At 40.4% G+C, this 24,640-nt stretch overlaps 1 protein-coding gene across 2 annotated transcripts in view; it reads left to right on the plus strand.

Moving 5' to 3' along the window:
* IQGAP2 (IQ motif containing GTPase activating protein 2) overlaps positions 1–24,640 on the plus strand; it is a 299,955-nt gene that overhangs the window by 147,165 nt on the left and 128,150 nt on the right. For both annotated transcript variants that reach the window (XM_059175277.1, XM_059175278.1), the window contains exons 3-5: positions 3,990–4,146; positions 11,786–11,863; positions 15,876–15,952. In XM_059175277.1, coding sequence (XP_059031260.1) covers positions 3,990–4,146; positions 11,786–11,863; positions 15,876–15,952 — 312 coding nt within the window. The remainder of the gene's footprint in view (positions 1–3,989; positions 4,147–11,785; positions 11,864–15,875; positions 15,953–24,640) is intronic.

Genomic DNA, 24,640 nt, shown 5'->3' on the forward strand with positions numbered 1-24,640 from the left:
AGTTTTTTATGCCCTCCTTAAAACATACCCTGCTTGAATCCCTGCATGAAACAGCACCGATAAGAGGTAGCCTGTGCCATTTACCATTTATTGTTTCAAGGCAGGTGACAAAGAGGGAATTCTAAGAGGATAAATGAAACCCCAGGACATTTTACTCAATTTTAACAGTCCCTATACTCTTCTCTGACCCTATACTGAAATAGTGGCAGCACATCTCTCCTACCATGGAATTTTTACTCCTACTCTGGAAGTAGACTAGGTGAGTCGTGAGAAGTTCAAAGTTAAAATTGGAGGAACAAAGTCTCTGGCAGCTTTTTGAGATCTTTCAGTTACCAGTTGTGTGGCCCAGAGCTTTTCTGAGCCTCAGTTTATCATCTAAAAATGGTGATCTTAGTAACACTCTTCTTTATGAGGGGACTTGAGGATTAAATGATAATCCCCATGAAGTATTAAATACAGGTTCTAGCACAAAATAGTTATCATTGGTGATAATAGCTTCATCATTTAACATTCAAGGAAAGGAAAGGAGATATCCCCGTTGATGCTTAATGTTGCAAAACTGTTCCGTTGATCTCTCTTTGGCAGTGTCCTGAAGATTTTATGATGCAACTGTGATGCTTGTAAAAGGTTTTCTTATGCACTCAGATTCTGTCATTAAATAACAATTTACAGTAGGTTAAGCATCTATGTTCAGCTCAAGTCATGATCCCAGGATCTTGGGATCGAGACCTGGATTGGGCTCGCTTCTCAGTGGGCAGTCTGCTTCTCTCTCTACCTGCCTCTCCCCCTGCTCGTGCTCTCTCTCTGAATAAATAAATAAAATCTTTTAAAAAAAATTTATGAGGTACCTACTATGTATAAACACATTTTCCAGACACAAAAGGGGTTAGTTATAAAGTGGAAGAAGAGATGGCCCTTGCCTTGAGTAGTTCATAGTGTCATAAACATTAGCAGTGGCTGGATTTTAAATAGGCTGTAGCTGACCCAACTTTTGGTATCAATAGTGTTTGAAGCCAGCGGCACATATTCTAATACAGACAGAAATAAGTATGATTATCTTTTTTAAGTTATTTTTTTATTAACATATAATGTATTATTAGCCCCAGGGGTACAGGTCTGTGAATTGCCAGGTTTACACACTTCACAGCACTCACCGTAGCACATACCACCCCCAATGTCCATAACCCAACCACCCTCTCCCTCCCCCCTCCCGCTGGCAACCCTCAGTTTGTTTTGTGAGATTAAGAGTCTTATGGTTTATGTCCTTCCTGATCCCATCTTGTTTGATTTTTTTTCCTTCCCTACCCCTCGACAACCCCCCCGCCCTGCCTCTCAAATTCCTCATATCAGAGAGATCATATGATAATTGTCTTTCTCTGATTGACTTATTTTGCTCAGCATAATACCCTCTAGTTCCATCCATGTCGTTGCAAATGGCAAGATTTGATCATCTTTTTTTTTAACAAGCCCAAGTCCAAAGTACCATATTTCAGTTTTATTTTAGCTTCCTGCCCTTTGTTCCTTATTGTCAGTTTATCCCCATCCACTACCATTTGCCAGTTTACCTCTCATCCACCCCTCACACATATACTCCAATCATGGACTGTTATAAAGCAATTACACATTGCGTGAAAAACAGTTTCTTAAATTTCCAAGCTAATTATTCAAAAGCAGATTGTGTTTTAATATGCACTAGCATAATGCTGTGATTTGTAGTTTACGTAGATTAGGAAATAAGCCTCGCACAGTGGATTTTAACTTGCCCAGATTTTTTATTTAAAAAACATTATTATTGATTTCTTTATTTTTTAAGAATTTCTCAAGTCTATGTACTCTTACTTCAGTGATCTGAAGCAAGGATCCTATAAACAAATATCCTTTACACACCTTGTACGTGATCTATGAAAGCCAAGTTCTCCTTCTCGTTTTACCAGTTCCTTATTCTTCGAGTTTCACCGTCTTCCTAGGATCTCAAGTCTGGGGAAAATCTGATCATCCTATCCTTCTCATTCTCTATCCCTTGGGCAGAGGAGAAAACAGGCCCCAAGAGGTCATGGTGCATACTTGGGATCACACGGGTAATATGGGCCTGAGTCCCCGTCCAGAGAACTCTCTTCACACAGACCCTCGCCCTGGCTGGCATTATTTTCCTTTCCTCTGACCTCCTTTTCTAAGCTGTCACCAAGTCCTGTTACTGCTTCCTCAGCGTGTCTCCTGGCTTCCCTCCTTCCCACTGCTTCCTATCTAATCCAGCCCCCCAGTTCCTCAAAATGGAAAAGGCCTGAAAGAGCGCTTTGTCTCGGGGCATCCATCAGACAAGATTAATTTTCTCTAATTACCGCTGTCAGCGTGTCACTCCTTTGCTGCGAGGCTGCCAGGAGCTCCCTGCTTCCTGTGGCAACAGAGAACAGCACTGCTCCTGGGTGAGGTCTTCCAGATCCCAGCTTTATATATATTCAGCTCCATTTCCATTCCCCTCCTGAGCCCCAGAAGCCCAGAGTCTGCTCTGCGTTTTCTCCATGAGTTAGCCCACGTTTCCTCTATGCCTTTAGCCTGGCTCACTCCCCAGTTTCTGGTACCTCTCTGCCTTTGCAGATACTCCCATTTTTCTAGGCCAAATCCAGGTCCCATCATCTTTGCAGTTCTTTCCCTGATGGGTCCGGTGATCACCCAGTTACCTGCCTTTATTCCCAGCCTTCCTCTTAAGCTCTGCCATGTAGCACTGGGCATAATAAGCTTTCTGATGTGGTCCTGTGGTCTTTCCTTGGAATCTCATTGCCTTTTCAATTACATCTAATGCTCTTGGAAAGCAGCTCTTAACATTTCTATTGTTTTCATCTATCCCACATTTTACGATGCCTCGTAAGTGGCCAGTATTACTGTTTATATGGGACTCTCTGAGCTTTTAAAGCTGTTGTCCAGTGCTGTAGCTCTGGAGATACGTTGCAGTGTTCACTACTTGGATCAGGATTGGTGGTTAATATTGCAGAACAGTGTCCTCCCGTGCTGGATGCTGACAGGATGAGCTACAGATGTGTGACTGACCCTCAGGCAGGGACCGGCCTTAGAGGGGTGGCACTCACACTCATAGTTCATGGTTTGTGGATCCGCAGCTGGGAGGTGAGAGCTCTTTCACTAAACACCAGCATACCTGCCTCTTGGATTTACAGGAGGTAATAGTTATTTGAGAATGGATAGGAATAGCATCATCTCCATAATTCTGGCAAATTCTCAGCATGCCAATGTGAAATGTGAGCTGGCTCAGTCTCCCCTCCCACCGTGTGTCCTTGAGCCCACAATGACCTTGGTGCTCTCTTTTCTACAATATTGGCACAGTGTCCTAAGATTTAATCTGATCTTTTTCTGAGATATTTTTTTCATAACTCAGTAAATATTGCATTTTCCCCCCAAAAGTAAGAATGTTGTAATATGTCCTTGGTATTAAAAAATGGAATGTGTATTATTTGAAGAAAACTTCCTGAATTTTTGACGCTCCTTTTCCATGCCTTCTTCCCTTTTCTGGTAGTCATTTCTGGACTGAGGCAACTGCAGATTTTACAGTACCTTGGGCTCTGCTTTCCCCGAGGCATCTGCCTCATAAGTATCTCCTCCACTCTGGGTTCATAAACTTGGAATTATTTTTTTCGATAATGTCAGCAGACTAATTCCACCCATACAAAATGGTTTGGCCATTTTCCTCTTTGGCACAAAAGAGAATTGGCAGAGACCCAGACAAACATGGAGTTGACAAGCTCTGGCGTGGAAGTGAGTTCAAGGGCTCTGGGCTTTGAGTCTGCCTTCTTCGTCTCGTATTCTGAATCCTTGCCCACCCAGAAAGTCCTCTCTTCCCATCTCAGACAGCTAAAGATGTTTCAGATCCTGCTCTGTTTGTTAATATCTCCAACACACGTAGCAAGATGCTGCGTTTCTTCACCTACACGAAGTCACCCAACTGGAATTACTTAAAGGTTTTTTTCTCATCCTTCTAGGTGGATGGAAGTCTGCTTAGTTGAAGAATTGCCACCAACCACTGAACTGGAAGAAGGGCTCCGGAACGGGGTTTACCTTGCCAAGTTAGCCAAGTTCTTTGCCCCAAAAATGGTATCAGAGAAAAAAATCTATGATGTGGAACAAACGCGTTATAAGGTAACTAAAATCTAATTGGTTTTGGCTTCCATCTAAAAGTAAAAGTTTGGTATTTCATTTCCTTTCCCTGCTTTTACTCTTAGTGTTTCTACAAAGATTTTGTGGAGTAGCGGGGAGGGGGTGTCCTTGGTCTTAGAAGCCTGCTAATAATCATTCCCGAGGCAGCAGCAGTTTTAGAAGCAGAATGTTTCTATTTCTGGGCTGAGGCTGAGACACGTCTGATTTGTGGGGCTTCCCAGCCCCCTTCCATTATTCCTTCATGGAGGTCATTTTTATTAGCACCAGTAAATGTAAAAATGAGGGCATTTTACCCTCCTCCCCCTTTTTTTTCCACCACCGACGCAGTTTATTACTCCTCTTGTTCTCATCAACGAGTGAAGTACCCCGCTGGGACTTGAACTTGTGGCCCCAAAGAGTTAGGGCCAATGTGATCAAATGAGTAGTAACATTGAATAGTCAGGTAGGAATTCTGTTCCACTGAATGTTTAAAACAACATAAGACTAATTTTTTTTTGTATGAAACTTGTTTTAATTATTTCATGGCTAATTTGGGAGGACACATGGGGAGAAAACAAAACCAAAATAAACAACAGTCTTGACTTGACTTTAAAAATGATTATTTTAGAGACACTTGTCTAAGTATTTACAGATATATCTAGGATTTGATCCAAAATAATCAGAAGGAGGATGGAGAGAGATTTGAGACTGGTCATGAGTTCATAATTGTTGAGGTTAGGTGATGGGTACATAGGAGTTGATTATACTACTTCATCAACTTTATGCTTGACATTTTGCATTAAGAAATACAGGAGAAAAAGAAAACCACCAACCTAAAAGACCCTCCATTAGATGTGTCTTCAAAAGGGACTTTTTAAGTGTGTGTTATTCTCTCCTGGTATAAGTGATTCTTATGCACTTTGGGTCAGGATTTCTAAAGCTTTCATGAAATGTGATTCTTTATAGTCTTAATTTATTGTACAGTTGACCCTTGACCAATGAGCAAAAGTTTTTAAAAATGTGTATATTTTAGGGACACCTGGGGGGCTCAGTTGGTTAAGCATCTGGCTTCAACTCAGGTCATGGTCCCAGGGTCCTAGGATCAAGCCTGGCGTCAGGCTCCCTGCTCAGTGTGGAGTCTGCTTCTTCCTCTCCCTCCGTCCCACCTCTTCCCACTTGTGTTCTCTCTCTATCCCTCTGTCAGATGAATAAATAGAACCTTGAAAAAAATGAGAAAGTAAAAGGTATAATTAATTCAGAGCAAACTTTTGAGTAATTATTAGGCTAACCATAGACAAGAGGAATTGAGATATCATTTATGAGTCTGTTTTCATATTCTCATCTAAAAGATAACCGAGTAAACATTTCTGCCTTGGATAATGTTAGGAATGAAAATGTTTGTGTTTGTTAAAGTACTTTTGAGTTGATGAAGTCATGTGTTCCTCCCTAGAGTCTTAGCTCATTATTTGAGCTTTTCATAAGACTACTGAATCAGTGATCAAGTCAGGCGAAATTATTTTAACTTTGAAAAATATTTTTTTTAGTACAAAAAAAAGTATTTATATCTCCACAACACAAAATAAATGAATCTGTCCACATTTTATAACCCCATTTTTCTTTTTTCATTGCCTCTATAATGGTTATTACATGATCTAGCCCTATTTCTAGTAATAGCCGTGTAGATTTGATGACAGAGTTCAAGTGTACTTGGGCTAGGCTCCAGCCTGTCCTGAGAGGAGGCTGTGGGTATTTTGTTCTGTCAATGCCAGAGATGAGACTCTCAGAGCGACAGCGGATGGTGAGCTCCAAGGAGGAAGTGGGCCACCTCTTTTCTCTTCTTGGCACATCATACAGCTTTGAGTGGAAGTGCCCCCAGCTCAGCTGTGGACCCCCTCATGGCAAGTCAAACAGGCGCCATTACCTCCTGGCATCAGAGAATGTATTATTTAAATGAATAGCAACTTCTCTTTGGGATGGAGACAAGGGAAATATTTCCAGTTTCTTGTTACGAAATGAAGTACCTGTGGAGCGCAGGCAGGTGATAACATTCCCAAACAAAATACTGAGACGGAAGGATTGTGTTTGCCATCCCTGCCCATCGGGTCCTGGAAGACAGATATGCAGAAGAAGGGATGATGCCAGGTGAAGGGCAGAGAGAAGGGAGGTGTAATGGGGGGAGGGGGTGGTGCCAACTGGGATGTGGGAAAAAGTACAGGACCAATGGAAACTACCCCTCTCTTGGTTTGCTGGACAAAAGAAACCTTTTCCCCTCCTTTATTAAATCTTGGAGAATGCCTGATGTCTTTGAAAGAAAAAAAATTTTTTTGAAAGAAAATTTTTAATGAGTTGCCATGTAATCATAAAATGTTAAAGCCATTTCATTCATTTTACAAAATTGAAAGGAGTCAAGTATTAGTGAACAGAAGATGAAGCTTCCTGTTCTTGGTATCCTTAGGATTAAAGCCCATCCTCTGGTCCTTTACAAGGAGCATGGAATTGTGGGACTGCTGCAAAGACAATGAGACACAAGGGAATCCTATTTAACCCAGCCCCAGCCCCTGTATACGCCATCTGGCAACCATGAGTTCAGTGAGCGTGGGCTCTGACAGCAGGGTCTGCTTAGACTGCAGCCATAAAATATGACCTGCCTGTGAGGCAGTGTGTCTCTGAGGCATGAGTTCTGTCCCTGAGCTCCAAAGGCCTCAGTTTGGGCAATAATGGCTCTGAGTTAAGCAGATGGGCGCTTTCAATGCTGTTCTCATCCTCTTTGTCTGCCGGCTTAAGAACAACCCTGGTCCCTTGTTAATTTAAGGTCAGAAATATGTCCTAGATATTAGAGTTAAATCTTCTAATGACGAATATCCTTTCCCTGGCCACCTCTGCCTCCCACTCCAGGACCTAGTTCCGGGACCTTGTGACCATGCCGTATGTGTTCTGACTCCTGATATGGTCCCTCTTGGATACATCATGGTGTACTGTAAAGAGTGCCTTGTCCTGAAAGCGGGAACCATGCATTTCATCTTTGCACTGTCCTCAGTGAATGGTGAAGTGTGTAGCTCAGGGTAGGTGCTAGGGAAATAGCTGTTGGGTTTAAAAAAAAAAAAAAAAAAAGAATGAATGACAGTGGTTTCAAACAAGCCAAAACCTCCCATTTTTTCTATGCTTATTTGATATATTTGACAAATATCAAATTTATTTATCAGCATTTAGAATGCTGATTCTAAAGTCAGCATTCTTCAGATGTTTACAAAGGATGAAGAATTTGAAATCTGTCATCATCCAAGTATGATGCTAAAATGTCCTGCAGGACTACTCGATGGGTATGTGTAAAAATGTGGACCCGTGGGCCCACCCCAGACTACTGAGACAGGCAGAATCTCCTGGCCAGGGACCCAGGAAGCTACCCTCTTAACAATCAGCCCAGGTGATTCTTTTCTCATGTATTACTTGCGTTTGAGATAATCAAGCATTATCTAATGGTAGGCAAATAATATAATAAATTTTAATAAAGTTTAGAGGGAAAGAAGGTGAAGTTTTACTATGATAGAAATACGTAGAGGGTAGAATTCACTTATCCATATAGTGCTTATCAACACATGCCATGGGCCAGTGTGCTCAAATGGTAAGCAAGGCAGACATGATTTTGTGGCAATTAGGGTTGGGGAGACAGACTTTAAGTAAATAAAAAGTTGTGGGTTTAAACAGCGATGAGTGTATGAAGGAAGACATTAAAGCCAGTGTTACTGACAGATAACAATAGACAGAAGATGAGGTTTCCTGAGGAAACGTTTACCTTTGAGGCAGAAAGGAAGAGAAAAAGATCATTCATGTGTAGTTTTAAGGGTGGGGAGCAGAGAGGACAGTCTGGAGAAAGGAGCCTGTTTTTGAGAGACCTGAAGAAGAAAAGAGCTTGGACAAACAGAATGGCTGAAAGCCTGTGGTGAGGGACAGTGGTGAAAAATTGAGACCAGGATGGAAGATACGTGACTTCATCATAAGTAACGACAAAGGAAGCCATTGTAGTGTAAAACAGAGGCATCCTGGCTTTACAAAGATGCTATGTGAAGAATAAATTAGAAGACGAGGGCGGGGGCAGGCCCATGAGGGGATAACTCAGCACAAGCGACAGGTAACAGTGGCCGGTATAGACAAGAAGTAAATGGATTCAAGAGGGAAAACAGCCTAGAGAGGGATCAGAAATGGGTGGAGGGCCATGAACCGAAGAGGGACAGTGGGGTGTGACCAAGGAGAAAGTGCCAGGTCTAAAGGTGGTGGAGTGGTGAAAAGGCCAGGGCTTCCACGGTGAAGGCTTGGAAGATGAGTGCGGGTTCCCAAGGTGGGTAAGGTGGGCAAGGGAAAGGGGAGGAGGGAGGACGAAGGACACTCCTTGAGCTTGAGGAGGCTCAAGAACAGAAAACAGTATCTTTCCAGGCAGTACGTTGGTAACTGTAGACGTAAAATAGATGTTGACTGCTTAGGTGAGCCTTAGGTGGGGAGAGCATATACAGCAGTTAGTAGTGTGAGCTGTAGAATCAAAGTACTTCAAAAGCTGGCTTCCTTACTCACTTGGCCTCTGTGAGCCTCAGTGTCCGCCCCTATAAAGGGGGGATAATAATAGCAACAACAAAACAATCAGTTTTTGTAGAGATATTGTGAGGAAAATACGTGATCATCTATGCAAAGCACGTGGCACAATGTCTGAGGAGGTGAGTGCGCTGTGAAGGTTAGAGGTTTGGTTGTAAGGCTCTGTGCGCTGTAAATTGAGTAGGTTATTTATTTGGACTTGGAATCAGGAGTCCTACAACCTAATCTTGACCTGAGCTTAACCAGTTAAAGCAATTCAAGTATCTTAAATACCTGGACCCTGCTGTCAGTTTCATCCTCTACAGAATAAGCAAATCAGAATAATTATCGTCTTCTAAGCCACCTCATTGTTCCAAAGTGCTTTGATTCTCTTGTGTAAGAAGGCACACAAGAAGACTTCAGTAATTCCTCATCTATTCAATTTAAGCTACAATAACCTTATTTGTTGGTGAAATACCAGAAGAAAACCAACATGTACTTTCTAGTCCAATTGCTGGACGAAACTAGGTGGACGGACGTTAACATCCTTTGCCTAAATAAGACGGTAGACATGCCGGCTAGTCTAGTATGAATATGTAGGACTGGTGAAAAAAAATAGACAAGGTGAAAGTAGTTATCATGGACTAAGATTATTTTGGACTAAGATATAAGAATGTTTAGAAAACTGATTTTGTTCTAATTGAAGTAAATTGAAGACGTTAGTAAGTATGTACACCTTACAATTCTGAAGTCAGCATTCCTCAGATGTTTAGAATGGATGAAGGATTTGAAATCTGTCATTTAGTTTACTGCAGAAATAGGACCAAGATAACCTCCCTTTCCTTCAGTGGCTCTTACATGGAGCCCTAAACGTTTTTCTGACCGTAAGGTGCATAAAAGTTGCAAGCCTGGCCTTACAGCATGTAATAATTATAATAGCAAATATTTGTTGCCTTCTTAGGTGCTCTTTGCAACTAACTGCTCTATGTGTATTCTCAATTCACCTCCTCAACTCAAAGCAGCATACTATAGACCCATTTTATGGCAGAGGAACCAAGTTTCAAAGAGATTTGTAACTTTCCTGAGGTTACCTAGCTAATAAGACCACTGAATGAATGGGGGGTGGCTGTTTCACAATTTGTATTGTTGAAGCCCACCAGACAAAGACTGCCTGAAAATCAGCCTTCAAACAAGGGTCAAACAAAATTAGGTTTATTTAACTTGTTGTGGCAAGAAAAAAAAAAAAAAAAAGACACATAACTCTGAGACTATGAGCAGGAGAGAATAGTGTAGAGTTGGGTTTGTACTGGAGATACTAGTATGGATTTAGGGGAAGCAAGGACCAGTTAGCTTTGGGGAGTTGTCAGGAAGCAGGATCAATTTGGTGTTTCAGTAATTCTTATCTGGGAGGGGAAAAGATAGAAGGGGACTGTCAGCCATCAAAACAGTTGCTCTTCTTAGTTGGAAAAGCGGGACATTTAGTTACTTTGTGGTGCCTAGGGTCCTCTTCTCTGTCTTGATGTGATTGTGGATTGTTCCCGTCTTGTGCCTCCATGGTCACAGAGTGGCTGTGTCTGAGAATTATTTGTATTCTGTAAAAGTTGTTGATGCTGAGTCACGCTCAGCCAGTACTGCCTGGCTCTTGATTCTCTGGGCTCCCTCCTCCTTCCCCCTCTCTTCCCCTGCCTTTCTTCCCTCTACTTCCCTCTCCCCCACTCTTTCCTCCCTCTATTGATTTCATAGTAACGGCTGATTTTTTCCATCCAAAGAATAATCCCACCATCATTAGGTCCTATGTTCTGTCCCTGGAGAATGTTAGCCCAAGGAAGCTTTTCAGATTCAGAGAGAACTCATCTTGAATCTCAGCTCAGCCCTTCAATACCTCTTTGGCTTAGGCACATTAGTTGATCTTTTTGGCCTAGTTTTCTTCATCTCTAAAAAACTGGGAAATGATAATTGCCTTGCAGAGTGTTTTAAGAATCAGAGATAATTTACATACAGTGCTTGACATCCTGAGTTCAGCCTGACCACTATTAAAAAGACATAAACATTGGTCTAATGTTAATTTGGTTTATACTTTTAAAGTGTAAGTCGAACAGCCACAAAATATTTTCTCTTATATAAACTATTTGATTGTAGAAGGTCACAGAAGATGGGAAAAGCCAGGCTTTTTGAACATGATTCTCTACTATTGGATATTATATAATGAAACTTGCTGTAATTACTGTTTTTACATATATTAAAATTTTAAACTACATAACATTATGCTAGACTCATTTAACAAATTAAAAATACAAGGTAGCATTAAAGCTCTCAACATTTCAGTACCTGATAAAACTTGATGAGATACAGGAAAGGTTACCACAGTTACAGACTGTTGGGGAAAAATGGCGGCTGAGGAAGGCTGTAAAGAACTGTGGAAGACATAGAAAGCCTGTTGTCATTGTATGTGTAGGAAAAGGTCTTGTAAAACATTTCCACTGAAGGTTTTCTTTTTACACAGGCAAAAATTAGGGTTAACTTATAGGAGGAGGAGATACCGAAATTACTCCTGAACCGTGAGATGGGTTTTGTTTCCATTTTTTTTTTCTATATTTTTCTATGTTTTCCAGGTTTTCTACAGAAATTCTATTCATGATCAGAAAAAAATGTTTTGGCAGAACCAGAAACCGGGAAAAAGGCATTTAATCTTCTAAAAATCCTGTTTTTCTTGAAGTTGCTAGGTTTCTCAGCCACAGTTGCCAAAATCTTGACACCGCGTGTGTGTATGTGTGCGTGCACGCACACACACGTCGCATAAAACATCCTTAGGCATGTGCTAGACATCAAATGGTCTTTGAGGTTCTAGTTCAGAATTACCTCAAATATGTGAATGGTGGAAACTGGAATGGTCCATTACAAACAGTGTTGCTGAGATAGTCTAGTCTTCTTTACTGTGTCTTCAGTTGTTTTATGATTTAATAACTCTATTTTAAGAGAAATAAAATTGGAAAACATCCTGCTAATGAAAAAAAGTTGTTACAAGTGACTCACTTTTCCTGTGGTCCCTTCTTCCCCCCCCTCCCCGTCCCCACTCTAGAAGTCCGGCCTTCATTTTCGACACACGGATAATACGGTCCAGTGGTTAAGAGCAATGGAGTCTATTGGTCTACCCAAGGTAAGCCTGAACTGGGAAGCCAAAAGGGGTCATGCGAACACCTCATTGTGCAAAAAGGTTTGGCATCTTGGGATATGTTAATGTGGCAGAAGGCCTTATTTGCCTCAGGCGCAACAAATGTGAGGACTCCACAGAAATGTGGCAAGGCCTGTACAAAGTAATATATGGCAGGAACTCAGAGTGAAGTATGTACCCAGATGGAGAGCAGCTAGGTTAAAGCATGTATAAATTCAACAAGGCCAGAACAAGCTTTAGCTCGTAGATAGTTAATTTAAAATAGCCACCTCCTTTTTCTGTATTACACTACCATATATTGTATCACTGTACATTATAACGACAAAGGTGCTTTTACAAAGGATTATTATAGATCATATTATCACTTTGAATGTTAAAAGCTAGAAGGTTATAGTTCTTCCTCTTGAAATAGCTATCCCAAATAAAACTTGCCAAATATTCGGAGCGTGTTATATTGAAAGAGCGGGTGCCCTTCAGCCTGAGAGACAAGTAGACAAGTAGAGGAAATGAGGAAGTAATTAACGTTTGTTAGAAATTGTAGAGTGATTTCTTCAACTTCTTATTTGGAAATAATTTTAGATACACAGGAAGTTGCAAAAATAGTGCATCTTTGCGTATTCTTCATTCAGCCTCCCCCAGTGGTGACATCTAGTAACTGTAGTAAAATAATAAATCGACGCTGGTGTGTTACTGTTTAGAAGGCTACAGACCTTACTTATATATGCATTGATTTGTGTGTGTATGTGTGTGTGTTTCTGTGTGGTTTTATGCTGTGAATGTATGTGACCACCACCACGGTTAAGATACAGATACCATGAAGGAGTATGCATTGACGTGGTATCCTTTCCTGGTCCTGTCCCCTGCCAGCCACTCATCTGTTCTCCGTCACTCTGGTTTTGTCATCTTGGGAACGTTAAAGAAGTGGAATCCTAAAGTAAGGGACCTTTTGAGATTGACTTTCTTCCAGTAAGCATAATGCTCTCGAGACCATCAGGTTTTTATAGATACCCATAGTTCCCTCCTTTCTTTTTTTTTTTTAAGATTTTATTTATTTATTTGATGGAGAGAGAGAGAGATCACAGGTAGGCAGAGCAGCAGGCAGAGAGAGAAGGGGAAGCAGGCTCCCCGCTGAGCAGAGAGCCCCATGCAGGGCTGGATCCCAGGACCCTGAGATCACGACCTGAGCCGAAGGCAGAGGCTTAACCCACTGAGCCACCCAGGGGCCCCTAGTTCCCTCCTTTCTATTGCTTATTATGTACAGCTGTTATGAAGAAATAATGTAGGAGTGGTCCTCCTCGAAGGGGATAGGCTATTGATGGAAGACCGGTGTTGGTGGTGATATTATTAATTCAGGTTTGAATGAACAGCCTACCACAACAAAAACAGAGGATTCCTTAATGTAAAATATAAATGCCTATTTTTAATCTATCTGAACTTATACCTGATTTAGCTCTATTTCTTTTACCTCAAAATAGTCCATATTGATTTCTTCCATTTTTAACCAAATTACTTTCCCTTCCCCTAAAATGCCCAGAACAATAAATGCTGTTCCCATCGGGGCACTAGTTCTAGAATTCATATTTCTAGATTGTCATTTAGCAAGTACTAACAGGGTAATAAACAGAGTAATAAGGAAAGAAAAGAAGAAAATTCAAATAGGATTTTTCTGTATGAGGCAACATACTTTAAATTAGGGTAATTTTGTTACATTTCATAGATGGGATTTAAACTTTTCCTAATTGTGTGTGTTGGACCAGGATTTCCTTAATTTTAAGCCAAATAAGTGATCCATGTAATAGATGCTGTTTTAACACTGATTTTTTTTTTTAAATGATCGATCCATTACCTTGCAGGGATGAGAGACCGATAGTGTGCTGAACTGATAGATGTATTTGACCACTACTAATGTCTTCACTTGCCAATATTAAGTGACTCCTCCATGTTCGGCATCATGTTAACACTGGGGATACGGTGGTGAATAAAATGTTCTGGGCAACTCGGTGAATTGATCCCATCTTACTGCTAAAATAAGATTTATTCATAAAGATTTCCAAAAGAAATGAAACTATTTATATAAGTACACATTCCATATGGAGATACATAAAGAAATATAGAAAGTTGTTGAAAGGAAAGGGAGTGGGGAGCTGCAGTGTTCTTCTGCTTCCCCAGTAGACCTGTTCTTCTGAACCGGGAATCCTCTTGGGACGGACACTGTAATAGCAAACGTGTTGAGGGAAAGCTGAAAAGACCCTTAAAGTTTCCTGGGCTGCAGACGTTACTTCAAGCGGCCAGGGACTATACATTGTGGCTGAGGAAACTTTGCTGCTTTCTTCTCCTAGCTTTTTTCAATGTCCAATAGAAAACTGTACTTGAGGGGCACCTGGTTGGCTCAGTTGTTAAGCATCTGCCTTTGGCTCAGGTCATGATCCCAGGGTCCTGGGTTTGAGCCCAACATCTGGCTCCCTGCTCAGTGGAGAGCCTGCTCCTCCCTCTCCCTTTCCCCCTGCTTGTATTCCCTTTCTCGCTTTGTCTCTGTCAAATAAATAAATAAAATCTTAAAAAAAAAAAAAAAAGAGAGAGAGAGAAGAAAATTGTACTTGAGTGTCAAGAGCTATCTCATATGATAAAGGATATAATTTCAGTTTTTATGTCAACTTTTATAAAATATCTACTAAAAGCCAGCAATGCCAAGTATGCTTATCTTTCTCTTAGAAGCTTTAAGCCTAATTATTCATGTTTTGGTGCTTAGGAAGGGAGAGGTTTGCTGCCCTATTCTGAAATGCTTCTTATCAAGCTTGTAGTTTCAGACTTAAAAGTAGTTTAAGTGTGTATAAAAAGCCTCAGTGTTCAAACGCCTCAGTGTTCAAACTTACCAGTTAAGTAATGTCATATATAGGTGTTAATCCAAAAAAATCATCAGTTGTTCAGAAAATGCAGGGATGTTCATTGCAATGACTTGTATTTAGGACAAGTTGGGGGCAAAAAAGTTCAGCCTTGGAGGACTAGCTTAAATTATAGTTCAAAAAGACAAAATAATTACAAGCATCTATTAGAAATCATGTTCTAGAGGTCCCTGGGTTGCTTAGTTAGTTAAGCATCTGCCTTTGGCTCAGATCATGATCCCTGGTTCCTGGGATCAAGCCCCACATTAGGCTCCCTGCTCCCTGGGGGGGTCTGCTTCTCCTTCTCCTTCTGCCTGCTGCCTGCTTGTGCTCGCTCTCTCTCGCGCGCTCTCTCTCTCTGTGTCAAATACATAAATAAAAATATCTTTTCTAAAAAAGAAAATGTTCTAACAGAATAATGAAAGGGATGGAAAACAGTCTTGCTCTAGGGTACTATAGTAATACCGTACTGTAATATTACTGAGGTTATCATATTGCAGTTTTATTCTCACATACAGACATAAACCTAAAAAGTCAGAGACACATACGGAAAAAAGACTAGAAAAAAATATACTAAAATGCTAATGATTAACTATCTAGAAAGTGAGATTATGGGTAATGTTTCTCTCATGCTTCATTTACTTTTCAGATTTTATTTGGTAAAATGTGGTTCCTTCCAGCAGGAAAGAACATTGGTGTGTGTTGTGTGTGTGCATACCTGTTCACACAAGTGTAAGGCTAGGTGTTTAACATTATAATAAAACACTGGACACTGGACACCCTTCTCAGGATACATGTTACAGGAATGACCCTGCAGAGCCTGACCGGGCTTACCACGCGTGGAGCGAAACTGCCACCTAGCCCTATGGGAGCAGCCTTCTTGCTGTGGCCACCTGGGAGTCCCCTGCTCTCCCAAGCCCACTAGGGGGCATGCTGTCAGGGAACCAGGTGTAGCAGTGGGTCTGCCAGTAGAGTGAAGGGGAGCAACGAACGGAGGGGTTCCTCTGCATTTAAATAAATATAGCAGAGACAATCCAAGTAGCATCATTGAGGAGATTTAAAGTAACTGTGCAAAGCAAAACATAATAAAACACACTGTTTCTTTTGTTTTCCAGATATTTTATCCAGAAACAACAGATGTCTATGACCGGAAAAACATACCCAGAATGATATACTGCATTCACGCATTGAGGTGGGGAGAAAGATACAACTAAGAGTGGAGGAAGTAGATTTAAATGAAACTGTAGTTTCTATTTTAGAAAAGGGCTCTTAAGTTACTTAAATAATCTGAAGAACTTTTTATTGGATGGAGCTGTTTTGAATTTGGCATAGATTTTTTAAATTGTCACGTAAGTACAATTGTCGAACTGGAAAAATATTTTTTCTGATTTCTTAAATCTAATTCAAAACAGAATACCAGAAAATGAATGAAAGACCTGTATGTATAATGAGAAGATATAAGTTGAAATTTCTAGGGATCTCCTATATGTTGCCATATTCTTGAGTTGTGATCTAGTTTCCCAGTATAGCCAAAATACATCAAATGAGCAGCTATAATGGTCATTATAATTTTGATATCTTAAATTATCCTTTTGCTTCAATTCTTATTATAGTCTAATGAAGTCCAATATAAGGTTAGTTTCTTTTGACCTTTGCTCAATAGAACTTGCACCATAAGGGTAAAGAAGCAGCATCAAGAGTTGCTTTGAGTAAATAAAATCAAGATACGTTCATTTTTTTTTTTTTTAAAGGAGGAGAGGAGAAAGGGCAGAGTGAAAGAGAGAGAGTGAGAGAGGGAATCTTAAGCAGACTCCATGCCCAGGGTAGAGCCAGACTCAGGGCTGAGTCTCATAACCGTGAGATCATGACCTCAACCAAAATCAAGAGTCGGACTCTTAGCCAACTGAGCCACCCAGGTGCCCTAAGATACTGTCATTCATTAATTTAAAGCAATTGTTTGATAACTTAATTTTTGAAAACACTTAAATTGTGCTAGTTCATAGATCATTTTTTATCTTAGTGGACTGGAAGAAATGCTATTTTTAGATGGTAACAAAGATGATTCTGAAAATCCAGTTTATGGCTGTCGTCCTGCATTCATGCAGGTAATAGCTGGAAGTCTTCATGTCTAATTAAATTTTAAGTATCTTCTGGAACATCTGCCTTGTGTTTATATCACTAGAAGTCATTTTCCTGACAGAGTGTTCTGCATAGAGGTTTATATTAACTTTTTTCTGGCTCTTTTCCCCTCCAGAGGAAAAGGTTTCTACAATAATTCATTGCACTGCTGGCCTACTAGAAAAGAATTTTGATTATGTCATATAATTTGACTTTTCCCCCCGATCAGTACTTAGGAGATTTCTTTGGAAGATGACAGTTGTTTGAAATACAGACCAAATGTAGGTGCCTTTCTTTCTCTTTATTCTAGTAATTTAGAGTGGGCTAGAGGGCAGGATCACTTCTGTACCTGCCTCCTCATGTGTGGCTAGTATATCATTACGCCAACAGTGTTTCTGAAAGCTTTCTGTGCAAAAGTGCTTGTCTTGGGGAATATTTTCATATGTATTGCCCAACATTCCTTGTCAAATATTTTTCAGAGCTTAAAATGATCGCTTAACACTGCACTTAGTACCACTTTTGTGACCTGCTAAGCCAGCTACAATTGGTTAATGCCATCATCATATCCACGCATCATAGTGCTAATCTCCAAATCTGTGGCATGCTCTTGGAGTATCTTGGACAAGCTTAAATTGATTTCCTGACAGGACACCTGGGGTGTTAATGTTAAGCTGCTTATAAAGAAATGGTGTGCTAAGTTCCTTTCCAATGATGTCACTGTTCTTCCCCTGAAATTACATAGAACTGCACTGAGGCTTACAAATGGGTTTGTGATCATTTCAACAATGGCTTCAGCAGTTTGGTAAATGAAAAAAAATGCAACTTCTTTTTCTTGCCACTTGTATGCGAATGTTGGTGTGATATTTTCTAGGACTGTTTTTCTCAGTCATGCAATTACTCATGGAAGTCTCCATTACTCTTGATCATTCTGGAGCAAATTTCTCTTGAGCCTGTTACACCAGATCTGACCTTAGGTAGGACCTTTTCTGTTTACTTAATAAACAGCATTCCCTGGGACAATCTCCTTCACTCTTCTCTGTCCTAAACTTACATATGATGGCTTCTTGGTAAAGAACTAAGAAGTCTCATGTATATCTAAAGTTTTTTTGTATCAAAACTTTTCCCCTCAATGGTTTAGAATACAGTCACTCAAATGAAGCCGATATTCTGCTCTGTTGGCCAAGACATATTTGGGAGTTGGGTAGCAGAGCCCTTTACTAAGTACAGTGGGTTCGCTCTCACTGGATAATTAGAGGTGATGCTGGAAATGAACACATACGTGCCTGGCCATTATATCCTGGCTGGGGATACAGCAACATTGCTGGTGTAGGAAGTCATCATTACTGGACAGGGAACTGGGCACGTCAAAGGTTCTGAGTATAGATCAAGAGTCAGGTGGAAAGATATCCCAGGTACCCAGGCACTACCTTCCAGCTATCCCAGCCCATGGGCCTGCTGGGATCTGTATTGTTAGATCTCAGCCCAGCCAATTTGTCTTGCATTCCTTGTCTTTTTGATTTGGGCTTGACAACCTCATTAATATCCTCTGAGGTTGTGCCCTTGCTTCCTGTTTATATCTGCTTTCCACTTTTCCTGCCTGGCCCTCACCTTTTCACTCTTGTTTCTGACCCTGGTCTTGTTGCCTGCCACTCATCGCCACCTTTGTCTGAAGCTGGATGTTCTCAGTGAAATGCCGCCAGGGGTGGTTAACACGGCAGCCCTGGGGGAAATCCTCACACTTCACGCTGAAAGACTCACTTCAGTGAGAGGTGACCTCATTCTTTTTCAAAGAAATGTTTATCTTTTTTTATGTAAAATAAAAAACTTAAATTCTCATTGTGGGAAAAATTGGAAAAGTCAGAAAAAAAAATCAAAGGAAAAGCTAGCTCAAGTACCCATTATTGCAATACTGATGTGACTGTTTTGGTGCATTTCCACTTAAAATGTGTACATAGCTTGTTTTCTTTTTGTGGCTTCATTTGGAATGTATGAAAGTCTGCAATGAAAAGAAATCAGTTCAAGAAGTGAGAGCCTTGCTAACAAGTTACTGCTAATGATTTTTTAGCTGGGCATCGATGCATGGAAGAGAACACTTTTGGCATATTGTTTGTTGCTCAATTTGTGAAACACTGTTAAATGTTTAAACATTGGTTATAAATTGGAATTAAAAAATTTTAGTAAAACTGATATTTCAACACATCAGATACCTTAAAGGGCAAAGGAAATACCCAGATGTATCATTATAAACTTAATACACTTAAACCCATTCTGAAAGAACTTCACTGCAAGTTTCACTCATGTAATTATTGATGTACTAATTTTGACTCATCCCAGGACTAGAATGTATTGACCGTTAGCCAGAGTTAACGTGATCCTCAGGACACCAGAAACAAAAGAACACCTCCACACCTGCCTGGGTTGTAGACCTGGTTTCTGACCGGTCAGTTGTCAGGGGGCACATGGTCCTAGTTTGGTTTCTTCCCCCAAGGGGAGTCAGGCCCTGGCTACCAGGCATCAGTCAGACCTTCATAATTTTCAGTAAATGGCTTCCAGGTAGGTTTTTATTTTCATTCTGGTCCCCACGCCTAGCCCACCCCACATCCCCCAGAAATGATTTACCACCTGCATCTTGCTCAGCCAGTGTTACATAACCCATTGTCCTGTCATAATGATGTATTGGCCAGATCTGTTAACATTATTAAAAGCTTCTATATGCCTTTTGAATATTTTCTTGAAATTAGTTGGGCATTCTAGAGGTTTCTCACCCACAAGATGAAGGATTGACTACCTAATGGTCTTTAGTAGATGGTTGATTTGGCTGATTTATCATCTCAAACTATGTTTCTGGATCCTCTGTCTGTTAATAATGATGTGACTCTCAGGGCCAGACCCCCTTCTCACCTGGGTGTTTCGGTCACAAACTTTGTGTTCTTCAGGACTTTCTTATCTTGGGTCACTTCCTTGGTTTTACATAACACTCTGGCTTAGAGTTCCTGGTTTTTATTCTCATGGTATAAGTATAATATAAATCGTATAAACATATCTTTATTCCATAGACAGACACAGAAAAAACAAAGCCCCTGTATTTTAATAACACATCGCATCTTGTTAAAATCAGTACAAGTAATTATCCATGTCTTACTTGATCAATTCATATTACGATTTCCTTTCTGTACACTTTGTACCATTCTCTTTTGATGAGGGCTATGAACTCCTGGCCTTTCACCAACTTAACCAGGCTTAGAATCTTCTGTTCCAATGGATTAGATTGATTTTCTTTGGTTAGTGGGAGCTCTGTGGGGCCAGTGCCTTCGTCCTTGTAGCACTGTCCCTGACATTATTGGAAATATCCTTGCTTTGTGGTTACAACAGAATGTTCTAGTCCTATCGTAATTATTTCTGCGTTGATAAATCAACTCCCCTCCAAGGAATCCTTTACAAGTCATATGATCATAATGATTTTTCCTCATTTGATAGATGAGGGGTCTGGATTCTGCTTTTCTTACCATGCAGAGTTTCTTGAACCATTAAGACAACACCAAGCTGAAGATGGGCCTGCCTCCCCTCTGGGTTGTGGTTGGTGCTCCCGCAGCAGATCTTGTCACGACCGCCCCGGCAACTGTGTTTTCAGATGCAGGGATGATGCTGAAACAGCGCACATTTGGGGCTTGCATTTGTGATAATGGCTCTGGTGACCCCACTCGCAGTTAACCGGTTGTCCTGCCAAATGCACTGATTGCTTAGAGAAGAAGCACGCCTGCCATCAGGTGGCTGCCTTGTAGCCTATGCATATAATATGTGTATTTATTATATACATAGTATAATTACATATTGTACATGTAATACAGATTATGTATCTAGCTCTCAGGCTTTCATGCAGAACTCTCTTTGGCTTACACTTTGTGCCCTAAGGGCCTTTGCCTTTTAAAAAACCAGTTGATGACTTATACCAGACTGATGGCATACTGATACCAGTATGATGAACATACTTGCATTTATAAAGAAGCTTCCTATCCTAGAAATAGTTTCTTAACCCAAAGGGCAGGTTCTCCTTTCATGTTCTCAGGAGGGATATGTGGAGATGGCAATATTTGGGATTAAGATGAGAAGGGACAATGACACCTTATGTAGCTTTCAAATCACTCCTTGTTCACAATTCTCCCCACACTCTAGACCATATTCTCTCCTCCTCCTCCTATCCCAAAATAGTATCGGGACTCCATCTTTTTGTCCTACTAAATTCTAAGCTCTCTGAGATCGTGAACTGTGCCTTGTCACCTAACACAGCACATACACATCACTGATGCCAAATTAAGTCTCTGGAGTTCATATTTTTAAATTTTTAGCTGGGTTAACTGAACTAATTGCCCTGTGGAAAGGGTGCTTCAGGATTCTTTTTATTTTTGATTGACTCTTAGGTGAAAAACACTAGATTTTGACATGATACTGGCAGGGGCATATGTGATTAAGATGGAGAAATAATTTGGTTCTCTAGATAAAACCACTTGAAACATGGGGTCAGGGAAAATAGTTAAAGGTTCTTAGTGCAGAAAATGGGGAAACTGCTGTGGTAAGTTCTTAATAAGTTGTTAATTATTATTGGTTATTAATAAAGGACACACTTATTTAACAAGGATCATAGTAATAAAAACAAACAAGTATATGCCAGGCACTGTTCAGAGTTCATTTTACAGATGGCATCTCATTTAATCCTCACTGTGTATTTAACGTCATACATACTGTTAATAATCCCATTGTATAATGAAAGAAACTGAGGTCATGCAACTAGTATATGGCAGAGTTGTGATTCAAAACCTGGTCGTGTGACACCAGGTCATGGGCTGTGACTGGCTTCGTCGTTAGCCTCAGAAGGGAGTCACGTTGTTTCCATCCTACTAAGAAAACTCTAAAGACAGTGTCCAACTTGAACCTGAGAGGCACAGGCCTCTCAGTGGTTAATTTTAGGAACTTTTAAAATGAGAAATCACGGAACCTCAGAACTGGAAAGACCTTGAGAAGTTGCTTTTGTCCAGGTCTTCATTTCAGACATGAGAGGACTGAAAGCAGTGGATTATGACTTGTGCAGAGTTACACAACTAGATGGGGCCAGCCTTGCAGCCAAGAACTGGGTCTCGGGATACGGGTCCCATGGTCTTTCTGGTTAGCCCCAAGGCTTTGATTTATAAGCATTCATCTCACATGCTGCACCATAAAGTGAACTGCCTAGGATTTGATCCAGAGAAGCTGAAATAAATTCAGCTCCAGCCTTGTGAGTTTGCATTCCATTACTGTAGCACCTTTTAATGTGTATATTAAAAGTAGTGGGAAAAGCCCCTATAGTATTTTTTTTTTATTACTTCTTCCAGTGCTTGAACTGATATTATTTGTACAAATGGGAGTACATGGGCTGGAGAGGCGTTAGGTACCTCAGGGCAACCTCTCTGTAACTGGCCTTTAAGCAGTACGAGTGTGCTATCCCTTTGGTGCTATAAGAGCCTCCCTATTTCCCACCAAGAGCTTTCTTCTTTGGGGGAAGCTAAGCGATGATTTCATTAATTTCCTTGGCTTCCTTGGGAATCATCTTAGCCCTTTGTATCGGCTCTTAGGCATGTAAGGTGCTTAAAAAGTTGTGTTGAAGAGCTCCAAGAATTGGTATCTTTTATATTGAACAGGCTTTTTATTTTTTTAAGATCAAGACTCTGGATTTGCTGTCACTTCAGGTAGTGAATGGCCTCATTTGAATTTAAGTGCTTATGAAGGAGTGGGCTGCTATAGCTGATTCTTTCTCTCCTGGGAATAGTGGATATGTGCATAGGAAACTGCCCTTTTGAGTAATCTGCTTGGAAGTGCCTCTCACGCAAAAATTTGTTATAAAACTCCCACACAGTGAGAAGTGGCATTTTTAAAAACAGCTAATAATTTAAGCTTCAACAATGGAAGCAATAAATGTTGAAAACTGAAGCCAGATTAAAAATATACATTCACAATTAAACATTTTGGGTGGAAGTATGTATACACAGATGAGATTTCTAACTGATCCATACCAATTCCAGAAAATCTCTTATTTAAAATCACTTTAAAAGCCAAGATTGTTTGATCCAATAGGTAACTTCTCAGCACCACCTTGTGGTAACTTTTAGTTAAAGCAGAATGTTGGCTTCATTGTAGGATTTATATTAGTATTACAGAGTACAATGGAGAAGTAGAAAGGATAATTAGAAATAGTCACCTAATTTCTTCAGTACCACAGGGGAAAATTAGCACTTTAGTATAATATAGTTCCTAGTGCCAACAAACTTGTATTATGTGGAAACCTGAAGACTTTTATTTTAGGAACAGCATGGCAGAGAAAAATATTTTTTTATGTAGTAGATATTCCATGCATAGTAATTAAATGAATGGATAAATAGAGGAAATAATGTGAAAACAGTTAACATGAAATTACTGAAGTAGTAATTAAAAAAAAAAAATCATTTGCAGTAAGCAAGGATGCCATCCCACTGACCACATAGATGAGATGGGATTGACTGAGAAACAAGTCAGAAGACCACAGCCCCAGAATTCACAGGATGCAGCAGAGCCAGGAGCTGCCTTGGGGCTTGCTACAAGCAAGCCAGAAATAAAGAGATCCCCAAAGCCAGCATGAACCTGGAAGCCCTGATGTGAGAAGGCAAGATATGGGGCACCCTTGTGGTGTCGGCCCCACGTTCCCCTATGGTCTCTCTAAGACTGGCTTCTCTCATGGGAACCTGTGGTCAACAATGACAAAAAACAAGTCCCAAGCCCCAGGCTGAGCTCCAGATCAGGAAATGCCAGGCATTTGAGGGAAATCAACCCTCTGAAAGTGGCCTTAGATTCAACAAGAAAAAGTGACAGCCAAGGAATATATTAAGATAGGTGATATCGGTAGTTTATTCAATGATCTACTTAACAAGTACTTATTCAACACTTCAGTTTACAACAAAAACAAAGATAAAATTAAGAAAGAGGAAAATTGGAGGGGGAACCTGGCTGGCTCTGTCAGTGGATTGTACCACTCTTGATCTCAGGGTTGTGAGTTCGAGCCCCACAATAGGTGAGGAGATTACTTAAGATCTTTTGAAAAATGGGGCACCTAGGTGACTCAGTCAGTTAAGTGTTTGCCTTTGGCTCAGGTCATGATCTCAGGGTCCTGGGATTGAGCCCCATGTCCACCTTCCATCCAGCTTCCTGCTCAGCAGGGAGTCTGCTTCTCCCTCTCCCTCTGCCTTTCCTCCCTCCACCCCAATCCTGCTCTGCTCACTGTCTCTCTCAAATAAATAAATAAATAAATAAAATTTTTAAAAACAAACACCCATAGCATTAAACACTTAACTACAGATAGAAAATTGGTTGTTAGAAGACATTTTATGAATACCTCCTACTTAAATTTTATTGTCACATTTTCAAAGTTTCTTCCATTAAATGATGTGTATATTTTCTTTGTAGAAATTGAAGAGAGAATGATTTTTTTGTCATCAAATCATTATTTTCCTAGAATTCTTTTGCACCTTTGCCATACCTATCCATTTAATTCTGTTTAATTTTGGAGTCTCTGTTAGTACAAAGGAACAGTTGAAGAGGTTGCGGTTTTGTTCGTTCCGCATGACGTGGGCTCCCTCTTAATAGGAATATTTTTTCCATGTCATAATGAGAAGTGGTTCATGAAATATTATAGTTTTGAAAATGTCAGCCTACTAGTTTTAATCCTAATGACTTGTCTGGCATGAACCTTTGGTAATAA

The sequence above is a fragment of the Mustela lutreola genome, chromosome 5, assembly GCF_030435805.1.
Source record: "Mustela lutreola isolate mMusLut2 chromosome 5, mMusLut2.pri, whole genome shotgun sequence".
Lineage (NCBI taxonomy): Eukaryota > Metazoa > Chordata > Mammalia > Carnivora > Mustelidae > Mustela > Mustela lutreola.